Source organism: Periplaneta americana, chromosome 7 (genome assembly GCF_040183065.1).
Source record: "Periplaneta americana isolate PAMFEO1 chromosome 7, P.americana_PAMFEO1_priV1, whole genome shotgun sequence".
In the NCBI taxonomy this organism is placed as follows: Eukaryota; Metazoa; Arthropoda; class Insecta; order Blattodea; family Blattidae; genus Periplaneta; species Periplaneta americana.
This window is the reverse complement of record NC_091123.1, coordinates 23,941,318-23,961,451: the sequence shown is the minus strand read 5'-3', so window position 1 is coordinate 23,961,451 and position 20,134 is coordinate 23,941,318. Positions and strand designations below refer to the sequence as shown.

Below are 20,134 nucleotides of genomic sequence, written 5' to 3'. Positions count from 1 at the left end.
CAATCTTTCCTATTTTCTGCCTTCCTCTTAGTCTCCGCATACGATCCATATTATCTTAATGTTGTCTATTATGATATCTTCTTCTGCCCCGAACTTTTCTCCCATTCACCATTTCTTCCATTGCATCCTACAGTAGGCAGTTTCTTCTTAGCCAGTGACCAGCTAATTTATTTTTTTCTTTCTGATCAGTTTCAGCATTATTCATTCTTCATCCATTCTTTCTATCATTGCTTCATTTCTTATTTTGTCTGTTCATTTTACATGCTCGATACCCACATTTTTTCACTTCGTCGTGATGTCCATGTTTCTTCCTCATAAGTGTCACACTCTACACAAAGCACTCTGCTGGTCTCTTCCTTAGTTCTTTTTCCAGAGGTCCGCAGAAGATGCTCTTTTTTTCTATTAAAAGCTACCTTTGCCATTGCTAGCCTCCTTTGGTCTTTCTGGCAACATCTCATGTTACTGCTTATAGTACACCCCAAGTATTTAAAACTGTCCACTTGTTCCATTGCCTCGTTTTAAATTCGGACGTTTACCATCTTTATTTTTGTTCTGATAACCATGGGCTTCGTCTTGTTTGCATTTACTTTCATCCCATACTACTCACAGCTGTGATTTGACTCCAGTAGCATATTCCTTAGTATCATCTTCTCTTCTGCTAACAGTGCCATATAATTAGCAAATCTATAAATTAAAGCGAAATTAAATCTTGATTAAAAAATTACCAAAAATTTGAGTACCTTCCGACTTTGAGTACATACCAATTGGTGTCACACAGTGGCATAGCATGTTGAGTGTAAATTTTGTCTTTCTTTTAATCAATATCAATCAATATTTCCATCGTTCCTAGGTGGAACATAGGGCTCTCAGAAAGCTTCTCCATCTGACTCTATTCCTGGCCAACGCCTTAATCTCACTCCATGTCTTCCCCATCGTTTTTGCTTCTGTGAGAACAGTTCGTTTCCATGTTATCTTGGGTCTGCCAATTCCCCTACTGTCCTGCGGATTCCAATCCAATGCCTTCCTGGCGGGGTCATCTGGAGGTCGGCGAAGTGTATGTCCCAGCCATCCCCACTTCCTAAGCCGAATTTCAAGTTCAACTGGTTTTTGTTTAGTTTTTAACCATAGGTTTTCGTTGGATATCTGAACCGACCAGAATATTTTTAACAAGTTTCTCAAACGTCTATTAATAAAAACTTGTAGTTGATTGATAATAGTTTTAGTTATTTTCCAGGTCTCACAGCCATATAAAAGCACGGATTTGACATTTGTACTAAAAATTCTCAGTTTAGTCTTTATTGTATAGGCAGCACTCTTCCATATAGGCTTTAGCAGCCCAAAGGTATATCTTGCCTTCTTTATTCTTACTCTCACATCGCTATCTGTACCACCATTCTGGGAGACTATACTGCCAAGATATGAGAATTCCTTCACATTTTCAATTACGCCGCTGCTTAGAGTTAGAAGAGTAGGTTGATTAGTACCTATGCGCAATTCTTTGGTTTTATTAATATTGATTTGAAGACCCATCTTCTGTGCTTCCTTTTCCAATTGTTGCACTTTCTTTTTAAGGTAATAATTAAATTAAAAATTGTACCCCCTTTGGTTCACTTCTTCTAGAGAATTACCGAAACAACTATTTTTTTTAACAAGCTAATTTCTTGAGATGACAAATGGTATGTGTTCAAGAGCCGAAACGTAGATTGTACTTCAAACTTAATCATTTGCAGAGAATCCTCGCTTGCCGACATCTTGGAAGGCATCCCGCCAATGTTCGCACGCAAGCCGAAGGCAGTGTGTGTGGATGAAGGCACGGACGTCGAGCTTGATAGCCGACTAGTGGCTGTTCCCGAGCCGGAGGTGACTTGGTTCTGCAATGGAAAGGAAATTAAATCTACAGGCAATGTTACCATCATCTCCGAGTCGGATATTCACATGTATACAAGCATAGTGCGCATCAAGAAGATAAAGAAGACTCAAGACGGAAATTACGAAGTCATTGCCAAGAACCGCGAGGGAGAAGCTTCTGTGAAGCTGACAGTGAAGGTAAGTTAAATATCCAGAATCTTCAGCTGTTCTATTCACTCTAAATTAAATGAAGAGTCCACTGCAAGAATGATGGATGTCATTTGGAATACATTTTGCAGGAGAAGCAATTGAAATTTTTTAATGCTTAGTGCTCAAAGCTTAACTGAGATTTTCCGATCATTACTGGACAATGACTATCAATGTTAATGCCATATAACTCTCTATGTACATTCTATATGTCTTAAGCTATGCATTGACAGTCTTGGTTCATTTTCGACAACAAAGTGACATCCATCATTCTTGCAGTGGACTCTTCAAATATTATGAGAGTTGTACCAAAAATCATCAGATTATTGATACAGTATTACGATCGGAATAAAAAGTACTCAGAAAAAGAAAATGAATTATTTTTCTCCAAAAAGATACATTCTTAACATAAGAAGTTAAAATTGCCCTTACAGTAAATTCTGGCAGTCCACAGACAGTGATGCTCAATATGTTGGACACTTTTGTGGTCTCGAAGTAGTGACCTTGCATATGATCCTTCATGTAAGATGTACGAATTTGTATAGTCGATTGTCAGAATTCCCATTCACTCTTCTTGACTCTCTCTGAGCCAACAGCTACTCATGGTACGAAAATTTGGGAAAGCTGTGACATAAAATAAGATGCTTATCAGCAGAACTAGGAACTTCATATCGATCGCTGTCGCTCTATGCAAAGTACGTCCAGCCAGGTGCGATGTCATCAAAATACAGCTACAGAAACTCATATAAATAGGAACGTACAGTGGAAAGGAAAACAAATTCATTCATTCATTCATTTATTTTATTCCATAGATCTTACATGAGCAATGAAGCTTTAAGATGTGGAACAAGTCAAAATTTTACAATATTACAATTACAATTTTTACAAATTTTTATAGTTTTACAATTTAGTAATTTTCTACAATTTTTACAATTTTGTGCAATTTTTTACAATATTTTACAAACTCGTCGTCAAGGCAATATTCTCGTTTCTGGAAAAGAAAGACCTATGGGGCATTTGTAGCTAGTTAGCCTACGTAATTATGTTTATGTACAACTATAAAAATTGTTACATATAGATTGACATTGATAGAATTGCTCTTTACATATTTATATCATTTACACTTACAAAATATAACACAGGGTGTAACATTAACAGAAATGATGCAAAACAACAGATTCATAATAAAATAATACATTTCGTAAATATATTGAAACGTTTACTAAGTAAAAACCAAAGAGGGAAACAAACTGAACATACATGCATACATACATACATACATACATACATACATACATACATACATACATACATACATACATACATACATATTAAAGTGCTTGGAAACTTACTGTGTTTATACAGGGAATGAATCTCGCTCACATTTGCAGTAGAACAGTATGTTGTTACTCAAACATCTTCCATACTGCCGATGTGACTCTGTTGCATGCAGTAAGGGTTCTTAACATGAATTTAATATGATGCACTCCAAGGTGGCTGTTGGTCGCTCAGGTCGCTCGTTTTGTATCCCCATTTCCTGACTGCTCTGACCCTGAATAATGAGATCGGTACGAAGTTCCTAGCTCTGCTTATCAGTCAGAAGAATGTTAATAACGTGGTTAGAATAATAAAATAACTTTATATTTGTTGCTATGACTATTTTACACGGGACAGGCCTACCAACCTTCAATAAATTCTGTCCACCTGAATATTCTCCGAAACTAAAAATGCTGGTTTCACTAGTGCTTAGGTCGGTGAAGTGTTGTTTGTTTCATAACTTTAGTACAGAAACTAATTTTCTGCTAACTAAATTCCTTCTCAGGTAAAGACCGGGGATAAGGAACCACCACAGATCTTGGAGCCTCTGAAGAGCATGACTGTGGAAGAGGGAGAGAGCGTGATTCTGAGCACGCAGGTGGTGGGCAATCCGACCCCGAAGGTGACTTGGCTCAAGGACGGCAAACCAGTGTCAGACAAGCCTACCCGCAAGGACGGCGACACCTACATGCTGACCCTGCAGGAGACGACTCCTGAAGACACGGCCAAGTACACTGTCACTGCCAAGAACAATGTTGGCGTCGCAGAGACCACGGCCTCCCTCGTGGTGGAAGGTAATTGAAACATTATTGCTTGCTTGGTGTCATTCACGAATACTCAGACCTCGACACAAACTACAGGAACTCCTGTGGGCACTCTTTTATTTATACTGGGTGTTCAGTTCAAAGTGTGTCATGGCTCGCTGTATGCCGTCATGTGGCTAGCCGATGAGCCTAGAAAATTCAATCTTCCTACACTTCCGCAAAGGCGTATTACCTATATACCAGAGAAGTTGCCTAGCAAGTACGGCGTTCATTCTGAATAGTACTTATCGATAAGTACGGTAACACCGGTAGTGGCAGGAATGTGAACTGTTTGGAAACATGTACTGAGGTGAGTTTTTTCTTACTGTCGGGATATGGAGAGAGGGTTAAGACGATTACTTATGTATTTGTTGACATTAACTTTGACGGTCAACATGGACACAGAGCATTTGATTTGTGTTGTGGAATGTTGCCGTATGCAACCGATGATAACAAATACACTGCGACGACTTGCCCATGCAAAACAGTTCGAAAGAGGTTATGGTAGCATACAGACCGTACGGACCGCCATCTGTTGCTATGACGTTCAAGTTATACCGTACACGTTCTCAAGTTCAGATTGAAAGCCTTGATTAATAGGCAACTTCTCTTATATAAAAGCTGAAACTCGCTTCAAATCGCTGACTCACAACAGTGACTTCATGACACACTTTGAAATGAACACCCCGTAGTTGTCCACAGTAATCTACTGGTTACTACTATACTTTAGAGTAGAGTTCCACATTTTAAATCCTTGAAACAGACACTGAATCGTAATTTCAAACTAAAGTTGCATCCACACTAGAAAGTTTTGATTAACTGTGTTCATTAGCTTCGTTAACAGTTTTTGTTCATGAATAGTTTTGTAAGTTTATTAACCAAATCACGTATTTCTTAATCTTTTAGTCTTGTTAATGGACATATTTTTTATTAATCGTTTATCTACATACACTAATTCAAATTCTATGTGCGACAGCTATACATAGAGGCCAAGGCTTACCAACCAACTACCTCAAATGCCTCAGCAGAGGTAAACGATCATTCAACCAGCACAGGGATAACACGTGGTTAGCATGATGATCCCTCCAGCCGTTCTGACATACAGAATTGGATTTTGCTACCTACTGTAGCTCCCCAAATTCAACACAACGCTTATTGGGCATCAATCTCTTTGTTCATGACTGAAAAAGAATAAAGGCAAAATTCTTTGTTCAGGCCTTCTTTCTCCGTTCTAAACTGTTGGTAACAGATTTCACCACAAAAAACAAGATCTCATGTAAAAATAAAATATTGACAACATAGCAATTCAAAATCTCATACTCCATAGTATCTTCTGTATGTAACAGTACTCATTGATATACCAATATGAGGTACATATAGATATTAAAAATGGATATCAAATAAGCCTAGGCCAATCGGAAAGGTTCAATGACTTGATTATCAAATGCTGAGCATTGGAAAGTATAACTCTCTTATTTGTAATGCCAGTGTGCTATAGGTCTTAAGATGCACTGAAACCTAATGGCTCATTGTGCTGTAATATTTTTCATGCTGCTTCTCGTATTGTTCGTCAGAGGTTTCTGCGTTAATATATTACAGAAATATAGGAGAGTTTTATTGTCTAATTACTCACATTGTAAATATACGCCCTTAATACATGGGTAACCAATCATAATCATAATCATTTATTGCATCCACTGATCATATACTTAAATGATATGGGACATGTCATATTTACAAACTAATAATTAATTACATAATATACATAAAAGTAATAACTATAATTAAATGCAACACAAATACAAATATACAAAACTTGGAACTTGATTGAAGAAAACTACAGGTCGGTCGATTTCGGCTATAAGTCCCGTTTGCAGTATGTCTTGAAGTCAGGAGTCAATTTCAACCATCGCGTCCTTCATGAGAAGACATCCTTCTCGAAGTCAGGATCTGGAAAAGAGGAAGTAAAATTTTTTGAAATAAGGCGTTCTTTTTCTATTCAGTTATGACAATTTTCAATAAATTCGTTCCTACTGTAAAAGCAGTTTTCAGAATCGTTTTAACAATCATTTCCAAGACGCTGTGTAAAAGGAATTGTTTAATATTAAGCATGTCATAATGCTTTAACAGAACTTTTACTAGTTTTAATTTTTATTTCACTTAAAGTTTTGATTTTTTATTTGATTTTTTTTTATTTTCATCGAACCCAGATTGAGTGAAATTGTAGGTGGAAACACTATCACCTAAATCACAATGGAGGACTTCATTTTTATATACAGAAGTGAATTCTGTCTCATAAACGAATATCCGCATCACTGTGACATTCACTTACAACTCAGTTTTAAAGAAACGTACGGTAACCAATAAATTGTAGGCTATATTAATGACACTATAATAGTAAATTATATATTTCGTGGATTTTTAAATTCACTATAACTAAATTCAAATAAATGGAAAGTGAACTTTTTAAACATAGCTAAGGACACTGGAAATATGTTGTTGTTGTTTTCTAATGCCAGGCATTTGACAATAAAGTCATGTGACCTCTTGCACTCCAATATTTGTCAAAGATATTGTCAGTGAAAATGGCAAGTTGTAGCCGATTTAAGTGAGCACCATATTTTAACGTTTTGGTGACTACTTCATTCACACACAACCCCCAGAATGTCTGGAGGACCACACTGGAAATATATATTTCATCTATTCAAATTCTAACTCGATATGGAATTTTTTTGTGTTTTTATATTTCATACATTTTTTAATTTAATGTCAATTATCCGATTTTGAAATAAACTGAGAAAATACCAAAAAAAAGAGTTCACTTCAAATCTATACTTATATGATTGGGCAATGACAATTGTTTGTTTCAATTTCAGAACTACCATTTGACAAACCAGAACCTCCTATGTTCATAGAAAGGTTTGAAGAGGAGAAGGTTCCGGAGAAAGGAACGTTACGTTTGTTGGCGAGAGTGACTGGAAATCCCACTCCAAAGATAATATGGCTCAGGTACTTCTTACTGTTGTAAATATTTATTGAAACAATGTATAATAGTCGTGTGTGCGTGTGTGTGTCACATTTTTAAGACTGTTCAATTTAACGGATCTTAAGTATGATTTTGAAAATTCTTCATACTTCATTATTTTTACGAATCCATCTTTAATATTAATCATAAACGAATAAAGTATTAATATTGATTTTATTTCAATTTGTAAGCCCAGTTTATTTCAAAATAAATTAATACTATGTTTGTTTCTTCCATAGAAATAACGAACCCTTGAAGCCAACAGACAAAATAGCTCAAACATTCGATGGTGAAACAGCTGTGTTGGAAATCCGCAATGCAGATTCTGAAGAGGATGCAGGTGACTACAAATGCCTGGCCAGTAATCCAGTTGGAAAAGCATCTCATGGTGCTAAAGTCACAGTGGATGTTGATAAAGTGTAAGTATTATATGATTTCACCATATTTGTTAGTTGCTAAAGAATCATTCGTAGCAGACAGACAAAGGAAACAGTTAAAGTTATAGGTATAGACAAAGACAATAAGTGGGTAAAGAAAGACCACTGAATTTAGAAACAAATGAAAGAAGATAAAAAGGGAAACTAACAAAGTTTAGAAGGAAAAAAATTAGTAAGATCGTGAAAAAGCAGCAAGAAAGTTCAGTAAAACAGGAAGCAATGAAAAAAAAAAATGGAAGCAGAATTTATATTGGCATTGATTAGTATCAGAAGGTATTACAAGCTGCCATATAATAATAATAATAATAATGATGATGATGATGATTATTATTATTATTAGTATTATTATTATTATTATTATTATTATTATTATTATTATTATTATTATTATTATTATTACTACTACTACTACTATTACTATTATTATAAGAATGACTATTATATTCTTTTAAGCTCTAATTACAGAGCACAACTATACAGATCTAAATTTTCGTTTAAAGTTCTAGATAAAATAACTTAAATCTGTCTCAAAAATACATCTTTTATTTTTGAGAGAGTTTGTCTACTATATGTCCTGGATACCATCATCATCATCAGGCTCAAAATTTTATTTTAAGTTCAAGGTAAAATATATCTCACTGAGAAACATTTCATCATTTTGAGAGTTTATCTCATATCCACCCAGAGATGCCACCTTGTCATATAATAATAATAATAATAATAATAATAATAATAATAATAATAATAATAATAATAATAATAATAATAATAATAATAATAATAATAATAATTTTCTTTAATCTATTGTGGCTCCCTCCAATACTTTAAAACATTTTTCATTGAATGTTATACACTTCCAATTGTCTAATACTTAATCTGTTAGTAAATAATATTACATTATATGCTCTTTAGTTTTGCAAGCATGTTAAGATCAGTCTGAAAGTTGAGAATTTATAATACACTTTCCTATTATTAGATTATAAATTATTTTGTCAAATGTAAATAATATTTCCAGTCCCGTGCATTGGCGTCACGGTCTAAGGCATCCTGCCTAGGACTTGCATTACAGAATGCACGCTGGTTCGACTCCTCATGGGGGAAGAAATTTTCTCATGAAATTTCGGCCAGTGTATGGGACTGGTGCCCACCCAGCATCATGATGCACTTGGGGAGCTACGATAGGTAGTGAAATCCAGTTTCGAATGCCAGCTATAACGGCTGGGGGAATCATCGTACTAACCACACGATACCACCATTCTGGTTGGATGATCGTCCACCTCTGCTTCGGCATGTGGGCGTGAGGCCAGCAGCCGGCTGGTCGGTCTAGGCCCTTCATGAGCTGTAGCGCCACGGATTATTAAATAATATTTCCAAATTTAATTCCAAGTAGCGTTCTGTCTTGATATTTTTGGATAAATTTGATTAAGTGAAGAATATATTTTTATTTTCCAGCACCTTCACAAAGAACCTGAAGCAGATTGTCCAAGTAGAAGAGCAGACGACACTTAGCCTTGAGTGCGAGACCTCACATTCCGTTTCTACCAAGTGGTTCCACAATGGCAAGGAGATAAGTGGCATGGACCACCGGGAAGTGATCCATGAAGGACGACTTCATAAACTGGTGATCAACAAGGCAACTTCTCGCGATGCAGGAACGTACAAGTGCACTGTCAAGAACCAGACCACAGAGAGCAAAGTCACTGTCAAAGGTAAAGGTTTTATTGGGATAGATTCAGACTCTGATATATAGCTGGGTCTGGATTGTGATAAAACGAAATTGCTTAAACAGTGATCATTAAAATTTTAAAGAAAATGGCCTTCAATTTGAGAGATATGACACTGTTTTCGCACATCTTATAAAATAAATTCTCTTCATTCGCAGAAAATATTTCTGTTCCTAACTCAGAAATAAGTTTTCTTCAGCAACTTCCTTTGGAAGGTTTCGTTAACTAGTTGCATTTAACTAAATGATATAAGTGATCGCTCTCAATTCAGTGCAATAAGAATTTTCTTTACTGAAAAAATTTTAGCAATTGAATGCCAATGTTTGTTCATTGTCAATGTTGACAGCAACTTATAAATACAGAATCAAATGCCAACAATGGAATATGTGATGGGATGGAAAATTTAACTGTCTGTAACAGCATGAAGCCACATTATTTTGCTGTTACGACTTCTTATAACTTTACAATACCTATCAATTAATGGTCAACGTTATTTTGTACTTAGCTTTACCAGAAATGCCGACAATAAAAAAAAATGTCAATGTTAAAATTTTTGTAAAAATAAATAAGGAAATTGACTGTATATTGATAAAATTTAAGATATGATCCAAACATTGACTTTAAATTTAAAGCAAATTGTACTAGTATAAACCCAAACTCAAAAAAGATAAAGAAAAATTGAAAAGAAGAAAGAATGACAAAAATATAAATTATGTATTTTTACAACTGGGAACCATTTACAGAATTTATCACTACATTAGTAGGCCTACCGTAATGTCTCTGACTTCGAGAAAAAATAGGCGCTGTCATAAATATTCAGGCATTTTATAAATCGAAGTTATCACTTCTTTTATGCGAACAAAAGTCAGTAATCTGTGCCCCAGTCAATATTAAAATGATAAGTTGTTGAATAACGAAAGATAACACTTAATATAGAAAATTTTGTTAATCTCTGAAATAATATAAATATCTGAAATATAAGATAACTCTCATGATAAACTGATTAGGTAGTCGAGTGTCCATATTATTATATTATGCTTTCAAATGGTGCATTTTTTGTTCTGATTGGGCTCTTACTTAGAAAATCTTTTATCATAGTCTCTTGAATCCTGAAAATGTTTATCTATTATCTACCAGGTCTTGTTTACCTTATTGGAAAACAATCATATGGCATAGTAGGAGTATACATTGAAAATGATAATTTTATGTTGTTACTCGTATGGAGACTTGACATGAAATCCGTAAACTATTTCTTGTGAAGAAAATTCAGCCCCTGCAGAGCAACATTTACAATGAACTAGAAAAGTATCACATCTCTCCAAACACGTGTGGCCACTATTGTTACGCTGATGGAATTTCAATGTGAAATAAGTGATGAAATTACGAAAGATACTCTGTTACCAGTAACTTATATTTTTAAAAGATTTTTAATTCTAAAGAGGGATAGTAGTAGTCATTTCCTTTATGTCATATGCAGATGAAGTAGGTGCCAATACTTACATTAAAATTCTTTTTAGCTAAGTAAGGTCCTTTTCCAGTCTCTTTCGATAATGTATAACTATTTTCGCTCTTGTAATTCTTCGGGAGAGTATTGTATGGAAAACTTTAACTTAAACAAGGAACACTATGTGCTTTGCTGAATTTATGTGTAATTTATTTTCAGAACTAAAACCGGACTTCATAAGAAAATTACAGGACTTCGAGGTCAAAGAAAGAGAGAGTGCTATTTTGGAAGTTGAAATATCTTCAGAAACAGCAGATGTTACTTGGCATAAGGTAAGTGTCCATCATTCATCTCACATGCTGATCTTAACAGATTAAAATAATTTTATTGCTAAGGGAACTCACTACCGGTACTGAGTTTCGGCCAATTTTGGTCATTTTCATCATTTTTTAAATACGATGCCAAAACATCTATGGTTCCTTAGAGAATGCAGTAGTGGAAATTTTATCTTGTTATCTTTATTCTAAGTGGGGTTGTGGTTCACTTCACTGGTTCGTCATTCACTTTTATGCAGTTTTTTGCTCTATGTTCCTAGCACCATACTTCAGTTGTCCTGCTTATCAGCAGAGAACAACACAATCTTCACAGAAAAAATGTGACTTTCAGGCCTGCAATTAGTAAACAAAGCAGATTGTGCGTTAATTACAAATGCTACTTTCAACAGTAATTTTCATTACTATTATTCGTCTCAAAGTTAGTTTAGACTCTTGCTTAGAATTAAGCAGGAATCTTCTAGTATTGTCAGAAATTCATTTATCTTTTATAAATTATTATTATTATTATTATTATTATTATTATTATTATTATTATAGTTGGTATAGGCCTACGCATAATATTTTTACCGCAAATCAGATCACATACTAGAAATAAGATTTCTCCTGAATGCCTTCACGTAGATTAATTAAACTTTGCACACACATTCATAATAGACCTTTGCATGAAATGCTGAATTTCAGTTCATGTATGATCAGTATTAAGACAACTGAGATTTTTTATGACAGGCACTGATGTTGGAAGGTAAAAAAAATCAATGGATTATGTTCGCCAGGGAAAAATACAGCATTTCATTGCAGGTAGTCTTTGCTTCATACTGAACTTTTAAAAAAGTTGTCCTTATGTCAAGCTCAGATAAATGGTTACTAAAATAGTAATTTTAAATACATACATTTTTGGACATATTTTTCAACATACAAATTCGAAAGAAAATTATAGGTTTGTGTTTTAGCAATATTTAGATGGCTATGTAATTTTTTCAAGAAGACGTAATGAAAACTGTAGACATAAAATTCAGTAGCATGTCCTTTTAAACAATTCATCTTGCAACTTTAAGGTAACTTACAGAAGAATGAACATCTAAGAATCGATTATCCTACAGTTGAAACTAAAGGCTGCTTTCACTGTTCGGTGTAGTGCGAGATTTTTTGTTTTATTGCATTGTCACACATGCAGAAGAATTCATTGACCTTACTGTATAATTATTGTCTAAAGGTTTTGCTTTGTGAACATGATGAGTAATTTTATTGGCTTATTTAAAGATCGTTTAAACATAATGAATCTTAATAACTAAATTATTTTCTTGTGGAAATATTGACAAATTTTCGTCTGTGTGAAGTGCATGAAGGTATTTTTAAATATAGAGTTTGAATGTAATTTGTCATATGTGAACATAACTAAGAAATGGACTGAATGTTTGCCATTAGGACGGAGAGCAGATCCAATTAACTCCTGACAAGTTTGTATTTGAGAAACAAGGAACTATTCGCAAGTTGCTGATCAGGGGCACTTCTGTACATGATGAAGGTGAATATACGTGTGCGCTGGGAGAACAGGAATGTACAGCCGAAGTCACTGTTGTTGGTAAGTACCTAACCATTCTACACTACCTACTGAGTTATAACATTGAGAACATAATTGAAGAGTCCAGGGAAAAAAGAAAACCTGAGAAGTTCAAAATTATCGATGTTCTGTTTTTGATGTCATTCAATAGGTCAGTTGCTGAGTTCTATATGGTTTAACTGTTCAGAATAACAACCTGATTAATCAAGAGAACTTTGAAGAATGATAACCCAGGAATACAAAATATACCTAGTGGATGTTGAAACGTTTAATTTGCTCTCCTGCACATACAGTAAAATATTGCTTGTCAAGTTTTTTCCCCTGGAGTCTTCAATAATAATAAATGTACAACCAAAAGACTTATTACAAATTATTTCCCAATAATGAATTTGTATACGAACAATTTCCAAAGCATTATAAAAGTAAACATCTACTATCGACTTGATTACTATTATATAACAATTCCGTTTTAAGAGAGAAAATGCATATAACATATTGCATTTTTAGTGTTATATTACCAAGTATAAAGTATTGTTATAATGTAAGAAAATTATTGTTAACACTTTCACGAAAATACAGTGAAAGTAATATTTACGTTCCACTTGCTTACACATCTGTCCTTTCGTCTGTATACAGCCTTTCTCCTAAACTACCGGTACTGGACATGTTTTTCATGTTCAGCATGTACTGGCAATTAATTTGGGAAGTACCGTATTAAGGAAATATAATATTTAATTTACTGTACAGGTACCCAAAATAATACATTATGCAACGAGCCTATAATGGTAGTAATGAAGACGCGAGTTTCATAATTTTCATGCAAGCGTCTTAATTACCATTATAGGCAAGTTTCATACGACTTTTTATGTTCGACCATATTTCTAACTTGAAATTATTCATAAGTATTCATGTTATGGTTACGTAAGAGAGGAGCAGAACTGACCTAAATTGTGAGATGTGCGCAGACGCGAAAGTATTGATTTTTTCCGATATAACCTGGAAATTGATTTAGAATTGAAAAACGAGATGACAAATTGAATTTATTTGAATATTATTTACAATTAACGCTAATTATTATAGTAACAGAACATAACCTTCTGCGACAGTATTGGATTTCCAGCCTCCGTGACCTTTCCCTAGTTGTCTTTCGATTGCAAATCCGAGAATAATCGAAAACCTGAACTTTAATGAATATGTGTACTTTAATGACATGCATTAAAGGACTGCTGCCAGGTGTATAATTACTACATTTCGGCATGGTCGAGCATAAAAATCATAACACAATGAAGTAATTATTACTTGTTCAATAACTTAACAGTTCATCAGTGATTATATAGTGTTAAAAGAGTGTATCCAAGAATGAAGAAAATCATATAATTTTAATTATTTTATTTCATAATTGTCCAAAAAATTATTTATTCAAAATTGTCTCTAGTCCAAACCATTTTCTTCCTTGTCTTTTATAACACAAGAAATAAATGCTAAATGTCTCTTTAGGATTAATGCAGATATGACTTATATTTTGAGATATTTATACACATGAACGTTTTCTTTCAGAACTACCTCCAGAAATCATTACCAAGATGCAAGATATGACAATTGCAAAGGGTGAGAAAGCAACATTCGAAATAGAACTGACGAAGGGTGATGCTCTCGTTCGGTGGTTTAAAGATGATAAAGAACTGCAGTTCTCAGAACATGTGCAATTGTCAATCGATGGAAAACGGCAGAAGCTTAAAATTTACAACTCGGAGCTCGAAGATTCTGGAGTGTATTCCTGCCGAGTGGGTGAACAGACTTCATCAGCCACACTCAAAGTTGAAGGTTAGTCAGTTGCGAATGTAATAACTAAAATAGGTGGTGAAGATTATAAAAGTCGAGCTTTGCTAAGCTCTACATTCGTATTTTATTTGTAAGGAATAATTATTTATACATACAAAAATCCTAAATTCTTAAACAATATTTACTAGGTATTTGAAATTAATTTTACTTCTCTCACTGCAACATTGTTATTTACTTTTAAATGTTTGAATGTGATAATGATTAATATAGGTCTGTTCCTTTCTATGAATTGGTTAATATTACTTTGTATATTTGTTTATGTAATAGATGATTAGAAGCTAGTAAGCCTTGAAACTATGGTACTATACTTTTAAAACACACAACTTCATCCATATTTTGTTTTAATGTATGAAATCAATATCTCAGTGCCAGTAACTGCCATTCACAATTTTGTGTTTTCTACCGGTAATTATCGTTCATAATTCTGTAGCAAAAAACAAATAACTAACATGTACAAATTTACAAATTACTTAGGCCTACTTAATTTACCTCACAAAAAGCAAATTGCAGATCTGGCCGAACATAGTAATTTTACCTGTCCTTGCTTTTGGAATTAAAATACTTGTACCATTGTTTTTTGGCTAAGAATTAAATTTATAAAAGTAGAATATGGTAGTATTTTTATTGTGAATTATCCATTATAGTAATTTATTGTATAAAATTATTGAAAACAAATTTAGAGACATCTATCCTCTATATAAGTATTTACATGTAAGAGTGGCCTTTTAGATCTTGTCTCTCTTTCCATAAAGATCCTTGTAAGAAAAAAAATAAGTACCGTAAGTAAGTAAATGAATGAATAAGGGAATGAAGAAAAGAAACAAAGTAACACATTGTAAAAATATAAAAGTTCAGATGTTGGTAGTTGAACATAATTTAATGTTTATAGATAATAATCTATTTCTTTTAAATTACTAATAATAATTTATTCTCAATGACGCCACTACCGACTGCTCCAACCCCAGTCATGATTACGAAAGTCAGAAGATCATCATAATTATTATCATCAAAATTAAATAGTGATGGCAGTATAATAATCTAAAGTTCAGTTATATAACTAAAAATTATTTTAAATAAATAAATATGATATAGCCTATATAATCACTCTAATGTTTTTCTTTTTCTCTCTGGAGGACGACCAAACTATTAATTAACTGGTATTCCACTTTTTGTCCACTAAAAACCTACAAATATGTTCGTGAAATGCAGTTAAGTTACCGGTACCGGTAAATTTGTTATGGTAATAACATTAAGAGATTTCTTTGAAGTGATTCATAATTCAAAGAGTGATTGATTTGTTTACAGAACCGGTGGTAGATTTCATCACAAGACTCCCAGATGTGACGCTGATACCACTGAATACAGATGCCACATTCACAGTTGAACTGTCGAGACCGGATGTGGAAGTGAAGTGGCTGAAGTAAGTGATAATAAATAAAAGTACTGAATGGGACGTACAGTATATAATATAATAATTAGATGCTTCTTGTTGACTTAACATGAGAGTAGTCCACCACTGTGGTGTAACAGTTTGCATGCCTGACTGTGAATAAGCGGGCCCAGGTTCAAATCCTGATTGGCACAAGTTACCTGGTTGAGGTTTTTTTCTGGGGTTTTCCCTCGGCCCATTAAGAGCAAATGCTGGGTAACTTTCGGTATTTGACCCTGGACTCATTTCGCTGGCATTATCACCTTCATCTCAGTCAGGCGCTAGATAACCATAGCGGTTGATGAAGCTTCGTAAAGTAACCAATTAAAAAACATGAGAGTATATTTTGCCATTTATAAAATATATGTGTGTTTGGAAGTAAATCCCGAAAAGACAAAGTATATGATTATGTCTCGTGACCAGAATATTATACGAAATGGAAATATAAAAATTGGAGATTTATCCTTCGAAGAGGTGGAAAAATTCAAATATCTTGGAGCAACAGTAACAAATATAAATGACACTCGGGAGGAAATTAAACGCAGAATAAATATGGGAAATGCGTGTTATTATTCGGTTGAGAAGCTCTTATCATCCAGTCTGCTGTCCAAAAATCTGAAAGTTAGAATTTATAAAACAGTTATATTACCGGTTCTTCTGTATGGTTGTGAAACTTGGACTCTCACTCTGAGAGGAACAGAGGTTCAGGGTGTTTGAGAATAAGGTGCTAAGGAAAATATTTGGGGCTAAGCGGGATGAAGTTACAGGAGAATGGAGAAAGTTACACAACACAGAACTGCACGCATTGTATTCTTCACCTGACATAATTAGGAACATTAAATCCAGACGTTTGAGATGGGCAGGGCATGTAGCACGTATGGGCGAATCCAGAAATGCATATAGAGTGTTAGTTGGGAGACCGGAGGGAAAAAGACCTTTAGGGAGGCCGAGACGTAGATGGGAGGATAATATTAAAATGGATTTGAGGGAGGTGGGGTATGATGATAAAGACTGGATTAATCTTGCACAGGATAGGGACCGATGGCGGGCTTATGTGAGGGCGGCAATGAACCTTCGGGTTCCTTAAAAGCCATTTGTAAGTAAATAAGTAAGTATAAAATATATGTGTTTTTGTCACTAGGAAAGGCAAGGTTCTGAAGGAATCTGAACGGCACATCATTACCTCTGAAGGCACTGTGAGGAAGCTCGTAATCAAGAAGGTTACCCTTGAAGATCAAACTGATTACTCTTGTGTGGCTGTGAATGTAAAGACAACCTCAAAATTGAAAGTTGAAAGTAAGTATTTTCTTATGTTCAGGAATAGTTGGTTATAGATTTAATGTAGTGTGACAATGCCAAGGTTTTAAGTTTTTTTTCTTCCAAAACTTAATTTTGAAGAAATAATACTCGGTTCAAATAAGCAATATGTAATACACATACACAATGCATTTTTTTTTTTAGTCGACCTGGTTGGCAAGTTGGTATAGTGCTGGCCTTCTATGCCCAAGGTTGCGGGTTCGATCCCGGGCCAGGTCGATGGCATTTAAGTGTGCTTAAATGTGACAGGCTCATGTCAGTAGATTTACTGGCATGTAAAAGAACTCCTGCGGGACAAAATTCCGGCACATCCGGCGATGCTGATATAACCTCTGCAGTTGCGAGCATCGTTAAATAAAACATAACATTTAACATTTTTTTCTACCAAAAAAAGGTATCGGTACTCACGAAAATTTACAAGTTATACAGATTTATAATAGCACTTGAATTCGGAACGTAAAGCCCTTCTTCTTCATGGAATCACAGCTTGCTGTTTATAACCATTGTCGATTTTAGAATTAATTTTGCCATTCTATGAAGAATTGTTAATTTAAAGAAGTTGAAAGAGCAAAGCTGCCATGTAGCCCAAATACTGAATTAAATTTACATTGTTCTCTGTGAAATCTGGAGACTCTAACAGGAGCTTACATTACTAATAAAATTGTTTTCTTTTTCAGTAATTGAAACTGCGCCGAGAATAAATGTAGATGTTCTGAAAAAGGAGTACAAGGTTAAGAAAGGTGAAGATGTTACCATTGAAGTGAAATATACTTCCACACCAACTCCCAATGACGAATGGTTTGTCAATGGAAAACTGGTGAAGAAATCAAAACGAGTAAGTTCTACATATTTCAGTTAACTATTTCATCCCATTATTGCCGGTTTCGAATGTGTGTACTGGAACAAAGAAAGTAGGATTTGAAATCTTTCGTGGTATACTCTCTGTCTGATTTGACATTCTGTAATAATTTATTCCCATGATCATATATTCATATTTATGTACATTTCCGTTTATACCGGGACTGTAAGTAGAATTGACGAGGTTCAAAGTCAGCCATGGGTGATGAATTTTTCTTAAGTCCAAAGTATGGCTTCCTCAAGGAACTTTGTGGCACATAAAATTCTTACAATGTTCAATCAGTAAATTAATATGCTACACAAAATTCTTAATGACAGTTGTATTGTTGAGCTACAGTCCCTATCTTCAGATGCAGATGATTCTGCTGAATAATAGCCGGGGTGCAAATTAAGATTTCTGATGATAGAATCCTAGATAGAAAATACCATACATAAAATTATTATTATCCTCATTCGATACAGCTCAACACTTGGTCGCATTGAATTGCTTGTCTTGCATCTTGATCATAATAATAATTATATCCATGAGCAGGCTGAAGATAAGATGTGTAATTCCTATGTTATTGATTGTTGTCAGCTTGCCGGTGATGATAATACATCAATATTATTTTCTTTGCTTTCTTTATACTTTATAAAGTATATTCGTATTAAAATAATAAAATTATATTTTGTAAGGGTGGGATAGAAGTTATCCCTGGCAGGGATGTTAATATGAATTTATGAGGGGGGATAACTTTCCAACAGGGGGAGGAAATTCCTCCCATCCCCCTTTAATTCGCACCTTGATAATAGCCATAGTGCACTGTGTTAGTCACTACCTTCATATATACAATATTGTTATCGGAATAATGAATTTCATCTTACAGCCTTCCCACAGAAATGCAATCCAACTCTGACTAAAAAACTTTTAGAAATCTCTTATTCGGAAGCATTGTGAAATAACTTATCATATGAAACAGTATTTTTTGCTATAAATTATCAGAATTGTAGAGAACGTGACTTATTACGAAGCTTATTTTTTGTACGAAGAAGAAGTCCTCTAAGTGAGCTTATTGAGCCTTACCGCTGCTAAACTAGGAATGATTTTTCAAGTCCAAATAATTGCGCTTTTGTACATCTCAGCTATGTGGTGCCATCTGATGGTTCAACCTGCACGTCTTTAAATTCCGTGGAGCCGCAATAGAGTGTCCATCCACACCCTCACTTCATATGAACAAAAGAAACTTGTTTTTAACGCCATTAAATTACCTGAGTGCTTGAAATGATAACAGAAGAGAACTAAATTATTACAGGGATGCATGTTTTTACCAAGACTAACTTATCAATGAGGTCGTAGCATTTTCAAGTTAGATAGGTAAATTACTTTCTCTGTTTCACTGCTCTGGTCCTGAGCTTCGCTGTTGAAGAGTATTAACTAACTTACCTTATTTAAAATTTCAGATAACTCAAACATTAACTGAGGCATCTGCCAGTTTGACAATCAAGAAAGTGGAAGAGGAAGATGTTGGCAGCTACACAATCAGACTCTCCAATAATTGTGGAGAAGCATCGGCAGAGCTGACGCTTATTTTGATGGGTAAGAGATTAATATAGCAAACTGCATAACAAATACGATTCCAGTACTATTTATTTAAATAAAACATCCTTAATATACATCTACATTACACACTTTTTATCACTAAAGAATTTAGTTATAATGACAACTGTTAGTTTTAATTTGAACACCTAAATGTTGTCATTATAACTAAATTCTTAAGTAAAACATCTTTGTCTAGCTTCTTTGCTGTAGCTAAAGCAGTAGTATTTCTAGTTACAAATTCTCAGCAGAGATATGTTGTTTTGTCTTGTCCTAGGCAGTGTCCTTACAGTACCCAAGAAGTGCCACTACTTTCGAACATCTAGCATTGATTCAAAATCACCAAAGCATACTAGTTCATTGTAATTGTCTAATTGTGGGTACGTTTGATTAATTTTTTCTCACATACCA

The 20,134-nt window shown here is 34.3% G+C and overlaps 1 protein-coding gene across 17 annotated transcripts in view; it reads left to right on the top strand.

The window, feature by feature from the left end:
- Positions 1 to 20,134, top strand: part of sls (sallimus) — a 959,631-nt gene that overhangs the window by 905,922 nt on the left and 33,575 nt on the right. For all 17 annotated transcript variants that reach the window (XM_069830434.1, XM_069830438.1, XM_069830435.1 and 14 more), the window contains 12 exons: positions 1,731 to 2,046; positions 3,878 to 4,166; positions 7,052 to 7,184; positions 7,440 to 7,619; positions 9,090 to 9,346; positions 11,025 to 11,137; positions 12,566 to 12,722; positions 14,259 to 14,525; positions 15,849 to 15,963; positions 17,114 to 17,268; positions 17,967 to 18,124; positions 19,588 to 19,723. In XM_069830434.1, coding sequence (XP_069686535.1) covers positions 1,731 to 2,046; positions 3,878 to 4,166; positions 7,052 to 7,184; positions 7,440 to 7,619; positions 9,090 to 9,346; positions 11,025 to 11,137; positions 12,566 to 12,722; positions 14,259 to 14,525; positions 15,849 to 15,963; positions 17,114 to 17,268; positions 17,967 to 18,124; positions 19,588 to 19,723 — 2,276 coding nt within the window. The remainder of the gene's footprint in view (positions 1 to 1,730; positions 2,047 to 3,877; positions 4,167 to 7,051; positions 7,185 to 7,439; positions 7,620 to 9,089; positions 9,347 to 11,024; positions 11,138 to 12,565; positions 12,723 to 14,258; positions 14,526 to 15,848; positions 15,964 to 17,113; positions 17,269 to 17,966; positions 18,125 to 19,587; positions 19,724 to 20,134) is intronic.